This window comes from Oikopleura dioica, chromosome 1, assembly GCF_907165135.1.
Source record: "Oikopleura dioica chromosome 1, OKI2018_I68_1.0, whole genome shotgun sequence".
In the NCBI taxonomy this organism is placed as follows: Eukaryota; Metazoa; Chordata; class Appendicularia; order Copelata; family Oikopleuridae; genus Oikopleura; species Oikopleura dioica.
The window spans coordinates 866,360-883,436 of record NC_137291.1 but is presented as its reverse complement, the minus strand read 5'-3'; the positions used below and the strand labels follow the sequence as shown (position 1 = coordinate 883,436).

Below are 17,077 nucleotides of genomic sequence, written 5' to 3'. Positions count from 1 at the left end.
GGCAGGGTCTGATTTAGCTTGAATTAAATTTTCAGAGCCTGACTCAGGTTTTCAACACAGGTTTTCGAACAGAGATTTCAGTTAAGACATAACTGTAATTTTGGCTAGAAAACCTGCGTTTAAAACCTGAGTCAGGGTGTATTTTAGCTTGCATAAAATTTTAAGAGCCTGACTCAGGTTTTCAACACAGGTTTTACAGCATGTTCTATAAGTGTCTCTTCATTCTTATTAAAAAGATGATTCATCATTTTTTCAAACGCTGCTAGAACTTTCGTGACCGTTTCTTTTCGAGCTGATTATTATTCTGCGGTAGATAAGGGTCAGCCTTGTCAATCTTCTGAAAAACTGGCGCGCTGCCAAGTCGCGCTTTTTCTAAATTGACGTCATCGTTTTCATAATTCTAGTGCTGCTGTTTCTAGCTTTGAAAATACACGTGAGGCTCTAACGAGGCGACCCACTTGTAGCAGCGCATTTTCGGGCGCCGTTTAACGTTCCTACCCTTAGCACTGCATTCACACGTGACATAATTTTCTTCAGACAAAACGAAACATATTGGCATTAAAAAAATATAAACAACCAAAATTGACGCAAGTTTGAATTAGAAATAAGAAATATGCTTTTGAGAGAGTCACGACCTTAAGACGTCTCTAAGGCGTTCTTACTGATTCTGGTTAGAATATGAATCGCGGACTAAGCTCATGAGATCATCTGATGCGACTATCTCTCTTAGGTTACCGCATCTTTCAATAGAGAAAAAAGAATATCTATCCTGATTTGATAGTACCACTATTGAGTTAATAAATTATTGGTCTTTAAAAAAGAAAGAGGTCAAGTTCAAGAGCAGACCACATCCTTGGCTCGTCCATCTGCGTAGAAACCTGAGTCAGGGCTTTGATAAGGGTCAGGCTTTCAAAGAGCATAATTTTAACATTGACTTAGGCTTCTACAAAGTTTGGGTTAGGGTTGAATTTCAAAAACCTGCGAATAAACCTGAGTCAGAGTTTCAAAAGAAGCTTTTTCTGGACCCTGACTCAGGGTTTTTCGCAGGTTATCAAGATCCAAACCCTCACTTTGTAGTACCCTGAGTCAGGGTTTAAAAATGCTCTCTGAGAGCCTGACCCTGACTCAGGTTTTTACACAGGTTCAGATAATCCTTGCCCTAAGCTTTAAAAATAAGGCTTTGATTTGTTTAAATTTTAGTCAACAAAGACCATGATTGTAACCGGCATTTTTCAATATTCATGCCAAGATGTTCAAAGATAATTCTTATATTTATTTCTTAGCGAAAAATTGATACAGTTAATTATGGAATTTTTGGACATTTTTTGTCGCACAATTTTCTCAAAAATGTCCAAAAATTTGATACACGCTCCCGAAAAAAATTTCTTCTATTTTTATTCTAAATTTTATTCTAAATTTGTCTTGTTGAAATTAAAATTAAACCCATCAACGGAGCTCTTTTAAGTTTTTCTTTCAATACTTCACTTGAAGAGGTAAAATATTAAAAATACAAGACTCATGTAAAGCAATCACTCTTATTAGAAATTAAAGATATCAGGGGCGCTTCTTGAAAAACCAAGTTGCTGAGTTGTCTGTAGTTACACGTAGTTTCTTGACTGTTGTTTCTTGTACAACACTGTATGCAATAAGCGAGGTAATAGATCTGGGCAAGATGAGTCATAGACTCGAAGCAAGAACTAAACTTTCGTAAAAAATGGAAAGAATGGTGGCGCCTTCGCGATGTTCGCGTGATGCCCCGCTGCGCTTTATCAGCATAATATTTTTTAGCGCTAGGGGAGCGCTACTAACCACCACCGGGCTTTCTGAAAAGAAACATTCATTTTTGAAAAAAGAAGAAAAAATTGTTAAAGCCTAAGAAACAGAAAACAAGCAGAAAAAAGAGATCAACCGAGGAAGAAAAGAGAGAAAAGAGGAATAAGATGATTGATAAGAAAATAATTGGAATTGGATGTATCGCCGCCGTCCAAGGCTTCGGGAAGCGGGATGAGATGGATAAGATAAGATTGGAGGAGAGGGAAACGCAGGTTTAATTTTACATCATCTATTCAATAAGGAGAGATTTCTTTATTTGCTTGAGCATCTTTACCGATCTATCTACATATCATATGTTATAAATGAAAACAGTCTGTTTCTTTTCGAACCAACCCTAAGTCAAGCCGTCTAACCCTAACCCTAATCAAAAAACGTCTCTTTTGGGCCTAACTCTAACCCTTACCCCAACCAAAAAATCGTCTCTTTTGGGCCTAACTCTAGCCCAAACCCTAACCCTAATTTTTGTTTTTTTTTTCCAAAAAAAAGATGGATGAAAATGACTTTAAAATAAAAAAAAGAAGATTAAAGAAAAAAAGATAAAGAAAATTCAAAAAGGAAATTACCTTCCACCGCAAGGTACCGAAAAATGAATGAATAAATAAGTTTAAATCAGCCGCGTCTCATGTTGTCTCAAATTTAATTGCCACTTTTGAATGAACATCTCAGCACTTGAATGTTCCATTTTCCATTTCATCCCTTAAAAACAGGCTTTGGCGACCGTTTCGGGGCTCGATTTCAAACGCCGGAGCAACAAGTACTCGAATATTTAAACGACTTGAGCCATGAGAAATGCTCGTCGAGGTTCATTGCGCAGGAGAAGATCAGAACGGTGACCATGGCAGATGGAAGCATTAAGCTCAAGGATCCATATGGATTCCATACCTGCTGCAATTTTGATCATGTTAATTGCGGGACGCCGAAGAAGTGAGTCTATTTTACATTTCTCAATTAACGTTTTTCAAGATTTTTCTCGTACGACAAAAGCAGAGGCGCCTGCAAGCCAGTCTTTCTCCGCCGACTGTGCCCGGATTTACTCGATGATCTCCTCGCTGTCAAGGACCACCTGAACCTGTTCTCCCGCCGCGACGATTGCCGTTCCATCTGCACACCCGAGCTGATTTCAACGACTGATGTTCCTGCGTCCCATGAGGCTCTAGAGCCAGAAGAATCAACAAACGACATGGAAGCAGCAAATAACGAAAACAGCTTCGGTGGATTTGAGATTTTGGAATGGCGCGGAGTAAACAGGACAAGTTGAATTTTTCATTTCGGCTAAAATAGAGAAAAGAGACAAGTCAAAACCCTTAATCGTCTCTTCTATCTCAATTTTCAACTGGAAAAAGAATGGGTCCATCAGGAGGCATCAATCCAAATAACCACTTCAGTCCCTTCGCCAGTATCTATTCGATTATGCAGCCGTATTTCGTCGGGGACAGGAGAGGGTGCCCCTAATAATAATGCAACTTGTTCCTTGTCAATATGTGTCCAACATGTGTTAACACTAATCCAGGCGTATACCGTATACCGTCTTTCCCGCCTCCGGTATTTCCAGGATTATTGATGAGAATATGTCTTTTTCTCTGAATATGCATCCTCTGAAAGACCGTCTTTCGGGGGCTCAAATGAAATGGAAATGATGCAGTTCGATGCCGTTCCAGTTGGAACTTTGGAACAAGAAAATCCCTGCCACTTGCCGATGGACAAAGGATATGCTCAAATTCTCAGGAAAATTTCAAAAGGAAGCTTTTTTTGTTAGGTCTTTTAATTGATCTCGCTCTCTTTGAAATTCGTTGAAGAAAAACAGCCATGTGGTATTTTAACTCAAAATCGGGCGATTGCGAGTCATTTCTTTGGAGAGGAGCGGGAGGCAACAATAACCGATTTGTCACTTATCAGATGTGCGCAAAAGTCTGCATGAAAAATGACGACGAGGATAATGCTCTTGTCCCCAGCAGCGCTAGAAGACTCAATTTGGCGCCGAAAATGATGGATATTTGCGACCAGAGTCCGCCGAAATCTTCTTGTGGATTCGCCAACAGTAAGTTCTGAACAAAAATTGTCTAGGAGACATTTTGTCTGCTAGACAGTAAAGAGCTCGGTCGATTTTTGTGCTAGCAAGAGTTTAATTTCGAAATCCTAAAGTTCAAAAAGAAAAGATAGACATGCTCTGGCGCTAGAAAAAGATAATGGAATGTTTGAGTTTAGCTTATCTCCGCAGCGAGTAACATTTATAATTTCTAGTGGCGACGCGCTTCTATTTTGACAAAAGCGACGGCAAGTGCCACATTTACCTCTCGACGGAGTGCCAGTTTTGCAAGCTCGGAAATTGCAATTCCTTCGCGACAAAAGGTAGAAACTCTAGAAAAAACTCGATGATAGCTTTTTTCAAGACGAGTGCAAAACTGCTTGTATGAAGAAGCGACCCTGATGATGAAAAGAAAACGATCGATTCTAGAACCCGTATTATTCTGTAAAATAAAATGATAATCAAACTCAAAAATATCTTCTTTTTCGATGAGAAGGGTCAGTTTCCAGGGAACAGTGGAGTAAGCTGACAATCGGTTTCAATTTCTCAATTGCCAGAACTATTCTTCACTGTCAACTGGTTACTGCCAGGAAGGAAAAAAAAAACAATGCAGAAAATTTCGTCAATAATTGTTCCAAAACTCCAATCCCTAATGACGATACGTAACCATCAAATGACCATTCTAGAGAAGCAAAAATCCTAACATCCATTTCAATTCTTTAAATCTCCTTTGGCTACAAGCAAAATTAGTTTCTGTCGTTAGAATTGACTTTAAAGTCATTCTCTTATAAATTATAAGTTATAATTTTTTCTTTTAAAAAGTTCCTTCTAATTTTTATAAATCAACTGCAATTAGAAACAAACAGACAAACATTTTTCTTTTATTTAAACTTTCTCAAGATGAAGAGTATACGCCATCGGCATAAGATACCAAGTATTGACTTCCATATTTGAAATATGATATTTCCGATAGATGAATGCTCGTTCACGAGTTTTAATCTCAAGTTATCGTTTTCGTATAGAGCAATTCTTGTTAGGTCGTCATAATATTGTCGAACGAAATCGTAGTTATCGTAATAAGGATTGGTCTTTTTGATTCGGATAACTTTTGAGGGGTTTATCTTTTCTCAATTTTGACTGGTTCCGCCATTTCTTGTCGAAATTTCCGGAGAATCAGGTTATTAAATTTTCATCGGTACTCTTAGAATCAAAAAGTCTTTAACCCTTGACTGATTTCAAAGGATTTTCCTCATTAAAATCCGAGTTTTGAAGAACGTATGCGTTCTTCTCAATTCTGTCGATTGTCATTTGGTGAAAATTTCGCCATCAATAGTTAGAATCACGCCAGTAGCGGTAACCGGTCGGGTAAAGTTAAAATTCTCATTGAGATAAACTTAAAAGACGATATTGAAAATAAAGCTTGACTGTAAAACCGACCTCGTTTGCATATGCAATTTGATTTCGCCGGTCTTGGATGATTATCTGGTCCGAGCATTCTGATAATTTCCCAACCTGAATCCATCAAATATGTTCTTCGGCAAATCCGTGTTAAAAGATCATCAATCGCAGTGAGTTGATTTTTAGTTTCTTCCTTGTTCGGGTTAAGATTCAAACCAGCCATGCTTCTTGGGTAAACAAGCATCACGATTATAGTTAGAATTTGTTCGAACGAATGAGTTATCTTTTTCTCAACAAAACCAAGATCATTTTTCATCGCATGACGAATAAGAGTCGTGACTGAAATTGGGACACAGAGGTTACTGAAGTTCTGATTGAGGATATTTCGAGACAGGTTTTTCATCGTCAAATTGAAGCTTTTATATTCTGCCATATTTCGTTTAAGAGCGGCCATGTGGCAGGATTTGGTGAGGTTCGGATCATTCAAACAATAATCAGATGTTAAATCTTGAAGACATATGATGTCGTTTAACCCGGAATAGAAGTTCTCGTATAATTGACAATTCACAAAATATTGGCACCTACACTGTTTTTTATCTGTTGCAAGATCAATTATATTCATCGATCCAAATTTCTAAAAAAAAAACTTTTCTTTTATGAATTTTTTTAAATCTAAATTAACCTTAAGCTTCTCTTCTATTTTTCTTCGTTCGCTGTGATCTATTGGTTTAAATAGCAGAGTCCAAGCGGTTTTCCATTCGCCCAACAGGAAATATGCAAATGGCTGGATAACATTCCCTTCTGAAAGAGTCAGCTGCCATTGACAAGAAAAGGCTGGTGATCCAGCGGCTAGAATCAAAATTAAATAAAATACATCAAATGAACATCACCAAGTGCGTAGGTATTCCTAAACTTGGAACCTCTCCTAGAATAACCCATTTCGCGGTAGCCGATTCGTCCACTTCGTTCATTTACAAGTCCAAAGTCACATATTTTGACCACTTTTTTTAGAAGCAAGAAGTTTTGCAATTTTCGATCAAAATGATCAATCCCAATCGACCGTAAATAATCAAGCCCACTCCATATTTCTAAAATTTCTAAATGAACTTATGCAGCTTAAAATCTAGCCCTATTCTTATTATATGACAAAATATGTTTTATAGAATGTTCTTAAGGACCCCCGTCAGCTTTTTTCGAAAAATCAAATTTCGGATTTTTTAAGTTTTGACCCCGGAAATGGATTCTACGGGTCAAAAAACAATTTTTTGGGAGTCTATCTCGACTCTAACAACCTCAAAATCGCGTTTGAAAATTGGATTTTTCGCAAAAATTGACGAATTTGCCCAAATTATGGCGAAAATATTGATTTTTTCTTGGTCAAAAATTCCTCTTTGCAAGTTTTTGAAGCAAATTTAACCAGAGAACGCATTAAGAACGAAAAATATGGTATTTTTTTTAAAATTTCCATTTTATGAAGGAAAGAGCTGACGGGGGATCCTTAATCACGAAGCCTACCAAAAGCCATTTTTTTTCTTTGCTCCAAGTCGAGTCGGTTTTTCTTTTTCAATAAAGGACGAATAGTTTTATCACATTTTTCCATAATTGTTATCCAGCCAATACAATCCGTCATTAACTTGTCACAGCCATGAAAAAGCTCAATATTGACAAAGTTTTTCACGACATTTTCGTGAATTGGAATCTGTTTTTCATTTTCGGATTTTTCTGGAAAAGAAGATGTTCGGTCTATAGCTCTTATATAACCTTAAATCTTAGTTTTTTTTTATATAAGAAAGCATGATACCTGAAGCTAAATGAATTTTATGATGAACATATTTGTGATCGTAATAATCACTGAAAAGATAGGGGTCAAAAACCTGAACCCGAACTGCATACTCTTTCTTCCCAAATTTCTGTGTTAGAATGAGCGCTTCACCTCCTTCAGAAATTTTTGTTGGTACATGATCAGGATGAAGACTCCATTCTCCAGTCTCTTCTTTCAGATCAGATCTATTTATATAAATATTTCTGAGATGAGGTTCTGTCGAGAGAAGATGGTTTTGGTAAGCGGTGATTTCGAAAGATTCAATTTCTTCTCTGTCTGGACGGAAAATGTAGCCTTTTTTGCCCTTAAATCCGAACACTTCCCACAAATACGCATTCCAATCATCTTTGAGTTCTTGCCTCATGACCGACTCAATCAATCGACAAATCGTCGTCCTGGAAGTTGTCCTTTTTAACTTCGAGATAAAACCGGGCAGCCATTTTTCTATTTTATCTTTGCTCAGCTCAGGTGGCTGAGAGATTCTTAAAAACAATTTTAAAAGGGGAACAACTAGGGTTCACTCTACTTTTGATTGCGAGTATTTTGCGTCAAATGTTTCATCCCCAAAGTCCTGCATTCTGCTTTGTCTTCTTTTAAAACTGGTCTTTCATCCTTCTGCTTATCTTCGTCATCTTCTATTGTGTCAACATCTGTGTCAACATCATCTAGCAAATAATCTTCTTCTTCAAAATTCTCGTCGAAATGTTCCATTTGATAATCCTCTCCAATCATTTTAATAATTCTCTTTCTCTAATTTGTGAGTATAAGATTTTCGAATTACCAATTTATACTTTCAAAACAAGAAATCAATTGATTAATTTAGCTTTTGATTCAATGCAGAACCGTCGTAAAACTGACCTTTTCTTTATTATAAATGTGATGAAGATGAGTTTTATTGCACCCAATAACAGCAAGATAATAACGAACAGGAAGAATTTCACGAATCTCTGTCGAGTGGGGCTGATTTCCAGGGAACAGTGGAGATAGCTGACAATCGCTTTAAATTTCTCAATTGTCAGAACTATTCTTCACTGCCAACTGGTTACCGCCAGGAGAGAAAGTCTCATAATGAAGAGATTTCCGTCAACATTTGTTTATATACCCCCATCCTTAAAAACAACACGTGACAATCATGTGACCATTCTAGAGACGATAAATTTATGAAAATAATAACAAAACCGAAAAATGACGAAAACGACCTAATTTTGCTTAAATTTTAGATTATTATTGGTCAAAAGGGCTCCGAACAAGTTTTCATCATGTATTAAACTTCCAGGCGGACTAAGAAACCAAAATATGATTTTTTTGAAATTTTCGATTTTTTAGGGAAAATTGTTGACGGGGGGGTCCTTAAAGAAACTTATCTTGCAAACATGGCATGGATATATTATATAATTTTTTTGAAATGGAAACGTCGATATTCATCGCTGGCTATAAATAAGGACTAATAAGAAAAACAAGTGAAAAGAGTGTGGCTATTACGCGCAGTGCAGCAAAATCGATCCCCGGCGATTATTGTCCACGTTTCTATCAATTTTTCCCGCGAGTCGCTGAATAAACAGAGCATTTTTTTTCATGGGCGAGAATATCGGTACTTTTCCTTTAAAATTCTTAATCGAGAAATTATTCTTTAGCAAAAGAAGAAGCATTCACAAAAGAGTTCTATTCTCGACCATGCCAGACAGACGATTTTTTGATGATTGAAAGAGTTCAGGTCGTGTTTTAAAAAAAAAAAGAAAAAAATGAAGCACTTTAAGAATAATATCTTTTTTCAAACTTCCAACAGCAAATTCTAAACGATAAGAATCAGAAGCCACAATGCAGCTCTCCTACTTCATGGACGTATGAATATCCCTTGAATCTCATTTTCCAATCTTTTTAAGAGTCTGCGAAAAGGTCGCAATGTTCGAAAGCCTTAGTAAACCGACTCAATCCAAAAATCAAACAACAAAATCATTTAAAGACACGCAAACTGGATCAGAAAATGACTGGCTCATCCCTGATTACCCAAGGAGATTCTCATTCTCCTCAGATTGCTCCTCCTCGAAGAAGATTGAATATTTTGCGACTGAAAGAAAAAATAACTCACAATAAAATGAAATATACTTTTTTTTGAAAATGAGTGACAAAAGTTAATTTTTCGAATATTTAATGTCTTTGTGCTGCATTTTGAGTTCATGAATCGAACGGAAAACTTTCTCTCAGGAAATTCCTGTCTGAGGAAAGCGTGACATTTAAATAGATAACTTTGAATACAAAACGCAAATTTATAAGATCATATTTTCTGATACTAGTGGTTAATTCTGTCGGTACGGAATCGCTCCCGCGAAAATGCGAATTTTATTATTTTTTTCAATAGCTTTTGCTGATCCGCTTAGAGGTTTTCCTTTCAATTTTCCGAATAAACGGATGAATTATTAAGGCAATTTGACGCTTTTCGGAAATGAGACTGCTTTGACGGAAGATCCGAATCGATAATTTGAAGGCAAGATCTAGTTTCAATCTGACTCAGTTGCGAATTCTTTAATATCTGAAATTTTCGCTAGAAAATGGTCTTGAGCGCCTCATCAAATTAATGAATACTCATCCAAATACCTGTGGCCGAGAGTTCGAGTCTGACTTGGACACAAGTCGGGTAGAAAACACTTAAAGTGGTAATTTGCTATAATTTTCATACAGAAAGCTTCAATCGTTCAATATGTCCATTTCGATGTGGTGACGCCATCTGTGTTCTTTGGGAAATACAACAAACTGAAAACATGCTACAGCTCACTCACATATTGCTGGCGACCGATTATGCTTAATTACTCCGTCGGAGTCACAATTTTCATTTGTGCTACTCTTGCTTTAACGGTATAACAGCCTTAATTATTTTTGTTTCTGACATATTTCAGACTTTACTTATGGTCTGCAATATATTAACTGGAGAAACCGGCCTCCTATGTGGTTTCAGTAAGCTTGTTTGAATTATGCTCATTTTTTGGGTAGAACCAATTTTTGGATCTGATTTTTATGGAAATGGTTTTTATTGGCCTGTAGGCCAAATACAGCAATCTTATTGGTTATCCAGAAATGCAAATCGAAAAATTGGTTAATTCCCATTTTTTATTATGAGTTTAAAATTTTTTATTTTTTCAGTTTTTGAGATATTCATCGGGGTAAATGCATCTATTCTCTGCGCCTTCGGATGGAAGTATTCATTTGGTGACTGCGAGGTTGCGATGATGATTGACACATACGAAGGCACCATATGAAAGACAGCAAGATATCAAAATATTCATTGATTTTTTCCCCAGTTTATTTTCTAGAAAACTGTTTCAATAAATAATAAAATATTGCGACTTATAAATAGTTTACTTCAAATAAATTTGCGGAAATTCATTCACGAAAGTTGGCTTGAGAAATTTTTGTGTTCAAAAATAAGATGCAAAAAAAGATCACTGCGATACGATCATGTTTTCATCGCCCGAAAAAACGTATCGATTTTTCCTCAATTTCGTGAAATGGAAACTCGAGAAAATGTGCGCGTTTTTTCAAAGAAACTGGGTCAGAATTTTCGTTTTGAGGAAGATCAGCAAGGGGCGACTTTTGAACATTTGGCCTTGAATAAACATTTTTATTGACATGTTTGAGTACCATAAAATGAGCGATTCTCCATTCGACAAATTACATAAAAAAACAAAACCAAATTCAAATCCATCTAAAAGCCACTTTCCCTCTCGAACCGGATCAAATACGAAGAAAATAAAAGTATTCTTCGAGAGAATAAAAATTTCTCAAAGCCTCTTTTACGGGAAACAGGCAAATTTCAAGCTGCGGTAGGAAGAGAAAACTTTGCAAAAGAGAAAATCATGGCGAGCGAAGGAGACAAAATTTTTGTCGGGAAAATTGTGGTTGGAACCGATCCGGCAGGAGAATTGACGAAAAATGATTGGGCTGTTGTTGTAGGAAAAGGTTTTCAATAATTATTAGAAAAAAAGTTCCGGGTGATAATCCTCCTAAAAATCAAGTTCTTCAAAGACTCAAGAATCTAAGGAAAAACCTCTGAAAAGACTCTCATGGAATCATAAACGCCTCTGGAAACAAGGATGAAATCGTCGCGAGATACGATGGTGAAATCATCAAGGAATCAGTTTTATCGCTCACGAATTGCATAAATCCTTAGCATAACCCTAACTCCAAAAAAAACCGTCAAAAAGCTCGGTCCATATTCTCTTCTGATGCCGGGTTTTATCGATGCCCATCTTCACGCCCCGCAATTCGGCAACATCGGCGCGCATCAAGATCTCCCCCTCCTCGACTGGTTGACCACATATACTTTTCCTCTCGAGTCGAAATTCGCGGACAAGAATTTTTCGGAAAAGATGAACGCTGCTGTGGTTCGATCGACTCTTTCTCGCGGAACGACAACGGCTTGCTATTTTGGGACGATTTATAAGGATGATGCTTTAGGAATTGGGCGAAATTTCCGTTTACCGGATGGTTGAAATTTCATTTTTGGCCAATCAAAAGCCCTGGCGATTCAATGTTCCGAGCAAGGCCAGCGAGCATACGTCGGAAAATGCAATATCGACAGTAATCCCCTCGCGACTTATTACGTAATAACTTTTGGTCTTTCAAAAAAAACCTTTCCTTTAGTTGGAGAAAACAGCTGAGTCGGTTGTGGATACCGCCTGGGCCGCTCGAGAAATACGTGGGTTGGGAAATTCGTTGGTCGAGCCAATCATAACGCCGAGATTTGCCGTTTCTTGCTCGCCATCTCTGATGGAAAGCTTGGGCAAGATGGCGAAGGAGGAAAATATGGCGATTCAAACGCATATTTCGGAGAATGAAGGCGAAATTCAGTTGATGAAGGTGATTTTTTCGGCTTTCCAGTATTCAAATTTTTAGGAACTTTTTCCGAACGATGGATACCTTGATGTCTACGACAAGTACGGCCTTGTTTCTGATCGATGTCTTCTTGGTAAGAAAAGTTTTCTAACACTATCATCTTATCTCCCTGTAGCCCACAGTATTTACCTGACAGATGCTGAGAGAAAGAAGATGAGTGAAAAAGGAGCTTCGATCGTTCATTGCCCAGATTCGAATTTTGCCTTGATGAGTGGTGTCTTGGACCACAAGGTCGCAGATGATGCAAATGTCAATATTGCTTTGGGTAAAAACCTCACACTGAATGGGTTGAGCATTTTCTAGGCACCGATGTTTCCGGCGGAACATCTGCTTCAATGGTCGATGCGATGCGATATGCTGAGCTTTCCTCGAAAATCAACACGATCAAGAACAAGCAAACAACTTCGTACCTGAACTTCAAGAAAGCCTTTATCTTTGGAACACTAAACGGCGCCAAAGCTCTCAAAATCGACGATCAAGTTGGATCACTCGAAGTCGGAAAAGAATTTGACGCTGTTATTGCTGATGTTGGGGCGAGTTTGGAGACTGCGTTTTTGGAAAATGACAGCCCAGGTAAAAAGTCTTGTTTAGTGTCTTTTGACTTCATTATTTCTAGATGAGCTGTTGGAGAGATTCATCCACTGTGCTGATCCAAGATCAATCAAAAATGTCTTTGTTCGAGGCAAGGAAGTTTTCTCTTCCTAATTCTCCTTTTTATTTTAATAAAGTATTCACTTCGATCTCAAAAGAGTCCAAAAAAAGATTTTCTCGTATTTTCTTCGTTGATTTCAGTTTGCGTTGACGCATCTCTTGCTTCTATTTCTTCCATTTCTGGCGGAACTGGTTGGGTGAGTTCGATCATTTGGAACCAGGTTGATGTTGAAGCATCTAGAAAACAACGATGAGAAAGGAAAAATAAGAAAGAAAAATGACCTGATGTAGAGTTTTCTGAAATTGTTCGTTCAAATACGATGTCGTTCAGCTCGTCAGTCTGTGTTGATGAATGATTAAGAGATGAACAAGTTTGAGTTTCTGCTGCTTCTGTGGTGATTTCTAGAGAGAAATGCTCAGTTACAAAACACAGGCTCCCGTTTGAGACTTGTTTCTAACTCCCTTTGACTGAACTAGCCCCCTACCTTTTGGAGCTTCAAAAACGGGCGGCTTGAAATCATTGTTTGCTTCTTGAACCGGAGAAATTCGGGAGTCAAAAGTCGGAGGACGAATTTCGCTGATCTCAAGAATCGGCTCTGGTAACGAATAACTGTTGCTTCTGTCAGTTGTTCGTGAAGTTCGGATGCGTTTTGGTGTCGAGGAAATTCGCGGCAGATAATCTAAAGATGTTACAGATTATGTTGAATAAAAGAGCTGATACCATTAACATAAGCTCTTTTGGAAGAAAGAAAATTCCTGGAAGAAGAGATCATGTGACCATTTTCAAGAATTTCTCTCCGATCTCGTTTTTCCGGTCGCTTTGTTTGCGCAATTTCAATTTTCGCTTTACTTTCGTTAAATTTTTTCTTTAATTCTTCCTTGTTTCCAATTTTCTTGCATTTTAAAAGCCTGAAAACAAAAGTTTCGCGGATTCAACGAATTGATTCATTTTTTACATTGAAAGCAGCATGAAATCCATGTTTTCCGTCATCTTCAATTTTTCATTTTTCTCTCTGTTTTTTTTTTCTGAGCAGAAAATTTTGACACTTTGGCAATGGACTTTTGATCAGAGCTTACCCGGCTGTCTCCTCCCACAATTTCCCTGGCCCAGGGCGAAACAAATCGATGATTGAAATGCTGATGAAATATCTATATTTATCTCCTTGGCATATAATATGGGAAGTTTCAATAGAAAAAACGATCAAATTTTGCTATTTCGTTTTATTTCAGAAGTTCAGAATGAATTTTTTAAATTTCAAAATTTGATTTCCTTCGTTGAAGAATATTTTGCTTCACTTGAGGTCGTTTACCGGTCATTCTGTAAATCATCATCGTCTTGCAGGCATTGCAGTTTTCAGGAGTTGTATAAGGATGCAGCATGTAAAAGACTCCGGCGATGGCAAGGAAAACCAACAAGCTTGAAGAAAATAATGATAGAAATTTTCGGATGCTTCTGATTTTTCAAATTTAAGGACCCCCCGTCAACAATTTTCCTCAAAAATCGAAAATTTCAAAAAAGCCATATTTTGGCTTCTTAGTGTTCCTGGAAGTTCAATTTATCATAAAAACTTGTTCGGAGAACTTTTTTAACCAATAAAAATATCATATTATAGCAAAATTGGGTCTTTTTCGTCATTTTTCGTCAAAAAGTCCGATTTTCAAACGCGATTTTGAAGGTGTTAGAGTCAAGATAGACCCCCAAAAAATGAAGCCTCAAAATCGTTTTTTGACCTGAAAAATCCATTTCCGGGGTCAAAATTCTGAAATTCCGAAAATAGATTTTTCGAAAATTGTTGACGGGGGGTCCTTAAACACTCTTATTCTATAGAAATTGGCGCCCAATTTCGACGAGCACAATTTTGTATCCAGCGGGAATGTCTTGTTCAATGATAAATAAAAGCATAAAAAAGACAATTTTGAATATTCTTGATCATTTTCTATGTTTGAGTCTCCAGAACAATAGCATAAATCCCTCTCGAAACCGTGAAAAAACGCATTTGCTTCAGTAGAATTCATCCTCTCTTTTGAAGAAGGAACTTTTTTGTAACGCGGATGCTATTGGCGTTAATCAGGATTTACAGAGCCTGATGACACGCATTAGGGAGCATAAATCTCAACTTTGTTATTTATTACTCAGATAAAAGCGCGAAGGAAAACAGGTGATGCATTTTTCGGTCAACTTCCAGGGGCGTATTTTTCGTCCAAGTATTTTCTGATGCTGCTGAGAAATTTTAAAGAGGAGTTGCCAACACTGAAATCTTTATCATAAGTTATGATTCATAACCTAATTTTAACCCTAACCCTTTAAGGGGGTAGTCCTCGCTTTTGAGAAAATCGGAATTTTCAAATTTTCTTTCCAGATTCTGAATGCTCGTAAGAAAAGTTACAATTTTTGTGTTGGTCAGTTTTTTCAAATGTCAGAGAAAAGCCCCCAAAATCGCAAATGAAAAGTGAGATTTTGATGAAAAATTTTAAAAACGAGAAATTCTCAAGAGTATGAAAATGATAAATAATCTCTCTGGTGTGAAGGTAATATAAGATAAACCTTTTTTCAAAAACTCATTTTTTTCAAGTTTTCGAGACTCATGGTTTGATCGATCGTATTACATAAAAATTTTTTTGAATTTCTTAATTTTATTATATGGCAACTTTAGACCAGCGTATAAACTTTCTAAAAATAAATAGGGCTCGAATTTGCGATTGTATTTTGATGGTTCTACGCGTGTTCAAAAATTGGTCAAAATGACGATTTCGGCAGAGATATCTTAATAAATTGCTCTCTAGCTAGATAAATATAATTTTCTTTTGTGGATTGGCAACTCTAGACCTAGGATAGACGTTTCTAAAACAGAAGTTTTCATCCTCCTTTATAAGCCCAACTTTGTGTGAGCGCTGTTCAAAAAGCGCCGAAATCGCAAAAAGCGAGGACTACCTCCTTAAGAGATGGCCATTGGCCAGTTTTCGGGGTGGCGTTAGGGACTGACAAAAAATTTTGATTAATTTTGCGTGGGCGATTATTTGGCTGCTGATTGGCCGATAAGGCGAATCCAGGCTTCTGATTGGTTGAAGATTTCTATGCAAAATTTTTCGAAATTTTTTGTCGGTTTGAGATACAGTATCTGAGATACCGTATCTCAGATACCTCCCTCAATTTTTTTGGGACAACCCTAACCCTAACCCTAACTTTAAACCTAACGCTAACCCAAAAAAGCTCACCTGGAAGAAAATGAGCTCCATGAAGGAAAGCTAGAAATTCTCGAGGCACTTGAAATCGTTGATTTTTCCAAATTTCCGGCTCGAATATCATTTTCGACTGGAGTTGAGCACTTTTGAAACGGAACAACTTTCGTTTTCTTCACTTTTTTCACTTTCATAATTTTATCATTTTTTTCTGCAAAGTTCGAGCTTTTTAAAATACTCGCAATTATGCTCAATTAAAAATTCACCGTCAAAAGAGACGGCCATGATGAGTCCCAAACTCGATCTTGCATATGGTCACTTTTTCAAAAGAAGTGTCCGAGTTTGTAATGAGAGATGAGTTTATGATTGATTTTCCCTTTTTCGTTTGAAGTGTTCAAATAAGTCTTTTTGCCTTTTCTCACTCAACACTCTGATGGATCGCCCCTTGAGCTGGGAAAGTGAAGCTTCTCCTTTTAAGATGATCGCAAATAGAAATGATCAACCTCACTCAATTCTCGTTATTTACGATTTTCGCGCGCTTGCCCTTTTATTATCCTCTTTTTTCAGTTCGGTGATTTTTGATTTTCGGGGAAATTCTCACGATTTCTGAGAAAACAGAAATTAAACCGCGTTATTTTTGCCGAATCGAAAAGAATTCTGGGCAATCTGTGTAAAGAACCTGGGGTACCTGAGTCAGGGTCTTAAAGACTGTAAATCAAAAGCCGCGTAGCGGCTTCATTTTCTAAAAAGCCGCAACGCGGCTTTGGATTTCAAATCTTTAAAAACCTGATTCAGGGACCCTCACTCAGGAATCTTGACTCAGGAACCTGACTCAGGTTCTTAATGACCTTGAATCAAAAGCCGCATAGCGAAATCGTTATTAAAAAAAGCTGCTTTGCGGCTTTTAATTTAAGGTCTTTAAGACCCTGAGTCAGGGTTTCTTAGTCAAGGTCCCTGTGTCAGGGTCTCTGAGTCAGGTTTTCTGCACAGGTTGCGTAGCCCAAAAAGACAGGCTGCTCCCGCATTTCTCAAAATCCTGGATTTCCCAAATCCTGGATTTCTCAAAATCCTGAATTTCTCAAATCGCCAAATCAGGATTCTGCCGATTCAGGATTTTGGGAAATGCGGGATTATTTTTTCTTTTGAGTCAGTTTTCTTGCTTTACCAAATTTGAATTGATTGATCATATAACTTTTATTTCTTGGCTTCTCCACAGTCTATCCCGACTTCACCAACTTCAATCCTGGCTTCAACAATTTCGATCCTAGCTTTACATA

The 17,077-nt window shown here is 37.3% G+C and overlaps 5 protein-coding genes across 7 annotated transcripts; 4 read left to right on the top strand and 1 right to left on the bottom strand.

Moving 5' to 3' along the window:
• Positions 1–1,796: 1,796 nt before the first annotated feature.
• On the top strand, positions 1,797–4,330 carry LOC145712172 (kunitz-type serine protease inhibitor bitisilin-3-like). Of its 2 annotated transcripts, XM_081789869.1 has the most exons (4): positions 1,798–2,757; positions 2,797–3,871; positions 4,075–4,182; positions 4,224–4,330. In XM_081789869.1, exons 2-4 carry the CDS (start codon positions 3,640–3,642, stop codon positions 4,259–4,261), a joined length of 378 nt encoding a protein of 125 aa, XP_081645995.1. In that variant the 5' UTR covers positions 1,798–2,757; positions 2,797–3,639; the 3' UTR covers positions 4,262–4,330. The 2 variants fall into 2 exon arrangements, with proteins under 2 accessions (XP_081645987.1, XP_081645995.1); XM_081789861.1 differs by lacking the exons at positions 4,075–4,182; positions 4,224–4,330 and having other exon boundaries at positions 1,797–2,757; positions 2,797–3,629.
• A 4,324-nt stretch (positions 4,331–8,654) lies between these two features.
• Positions 8,655–9,305, top strand: LOC145704392 (uncharacterized). The gene is made up of 4 exons (XM_081781843.1): positions 8,655–8,670; positions 8,714–8,793; positions 8,866–8,921; positions 8,963–9,305. The coding sequence occupies exons 1-4, from the start codon at positions 8,655–8,657 to the stop codon at positions 9,171–9,173; spliced, it is 363 nt and encodes a 120-aa protein (XP_081637969.1). The 3' UTR covers positions 9,174–9,305.
• A 134-nt stretch (positions 9,306–9,439) lies between these two features.
• LOC145711336 (uncharacterized) lies at positions 9,440–10,414 on the top strand. Of its 2 annotated transcripts, XM_081789054.1 has the most exons (5): positions 9,440–9,459; positions 9,502–9,714; positions 9,759–9,932; positions 9,974–10,031; positions 10,218–10,414. In XM_081789054.1, exons 2-5 carry the CDS (start codon positions 9,655–9,657, stop codon positions 10,331–10,333), a joined length of 408 nt encoding a protein of 135 aa, XP_081645180.1. In that variant the 5' UTR covers positions 9,440–9,459; positions 9,502–9,654; the 3' UTR covers positions 10,334–10,414. The 2 variants fall into 2 exon arrangements, with proteins under 2 accessions (XP_081645180.1, XP_081645181.1); XM_081789055.1 differs by lacking the exon at positions 9,440–9,459 and having other exon boundaries at positions 9,478–9,714.
• Positions 10,415–11,251: 837 nt separating this feature from the next.
• Positions 11,252–12,709, top strand: LOC145697177 (guanine deaminase-like). Its single transcript, XM_081774346.1, has 7 exons — positions 11,252–11,531; positions 11,592–11,677; positions 11,718–11,933; positions 11,970–12,042; positions 12,085–12,234; positions 12,273–12,542; positions 12,586–12,709. The coding sequence occupies exons 1-7, from the start codon at positions 11,300–11,302 to the stop codon at positions 12,672–12,674; spliced, it is 1,116 nt and encodes a 371-aa protein (XP_081630472.1). The 5' UTR covers positions 11,252–11,299; the 3' UTR covers positions 12,675–12,709.
• Positions 12,658–13,666, bottom strand: LOC145697188 (uncharacterized). Its single transcript, XM_081774355.1, has 5 exons — positions 13,577–13,666; positions 13,342–13,529; positions 13,106–13,300; positions 12,903–13,022; positions 12,658–12,857 (listed from the first exon to the last, which is right to left on the bottom strand). Exons 1-5 carry the CDS (start codon positions 13,609–13,611, stop codon positions 12,712–12,714), a joined length of 684 nt encoding a protein of 227 aa, XP_081630481.1. The 5' UTR covers positions 13,612–13,666; the 3' UTR covers positions 12,658–12,711.
• Between the last annotated feature and the right edge of the window lie 3,411 nt (positions 13,667–17,077).

Bases quoted from the DNA above. Each gene is read 5' to 3' on its own strand.
- LOC145712172 (XM_081789861.1), top strand. From the start codon at position 2,507: ATGTTCCATTTTCCATTTCATCCCTTAAAAACAGGCTTTGGCGACCGT. The intron at 2,758-2,796 runs GTGAGTCTATTT...ACGTTTTTCAAG, and splicing joins AATTGCGGGACGCCGAAGAA to ATTTTTCTCGTACGACAAAA.
- LOC145704392 (XM_081781843.1), top strand. The intron at 8,794-8,865 runs GTCGTGTTTTAA...AACTTCCAACAG, and splicing joins TGATGATTGAAAGAGTTCAG to CAAATTCTAAACGATAAGAA. The intron at 8,922-8,962 runs GTATGAATATCC...AATCTTTTTAAG, and splicing joins AGCTCTCCTACTTCATGGAC to AGTCTGCGAAAAGGTCGCAA.
- LOC145711336 (XM_081789054.1), top strand. From the start codon at position 9,655: ATGAATACTCATCCAAATACCTGTGGCCGAGAGTTCGAGTCTGACTTG. The intron at 9,933-9,973 runs GTATAACAGCCT...GACATATTTCAG, and splicing joins GTGCTACTCTTGCTTTAACG to ACTTTACTTATGGTCTGCAA. The intron at 10,032-10,217 runs GTAAGCTTGTTT...TTATTTTTTCAG, and splicing joins CGGCCTCCTATGTGGTTTCA to TTTTTGAGATATTCATCGGG.
- LOC145697177 (XM_081774346.1), top strand. From the start codon at position 11,300: ATGCCGGGTTTTATCGATGCCCATCTTCACGCCCCGCAATTCGGCAAC. The intron at 12,235-12,272 runs GTAAAAACCTCA...AGCATTTTCTAG, and splicing joins AAATGTCAATATTGCTTTGG to GCACCGATGTTTCCGGCGGA. The intron at 12,543-12,585 runs GTAAAAAGTCTT...CATTATTTCTAG, and splicing joins TTTGGAAAATGACAGCCCAG to ATGAGCTGTTGGAGAGATTC.
- LOC145697188 (XM_081774355.1), bottom strand. From the start codon at position 13,611: ATGACGGAAAACATGGATTTCATGCTGCTTTCAAT. The intron at 13,530-13,576 runs GTAAAAAATGAA...TTTTGTTTTCAG, and splicing joins GATTTCATGCTGCTTTCAAT to GCTTTTAAAATGCAAGAAAA. The intron at 12,858-12,902 runs GTCATTTTTCTT...GTTGTTTTCTAG, and splicing joins TTCAGAAAACTCTACATCAG to ATGCTTCAACATCAACCTGG.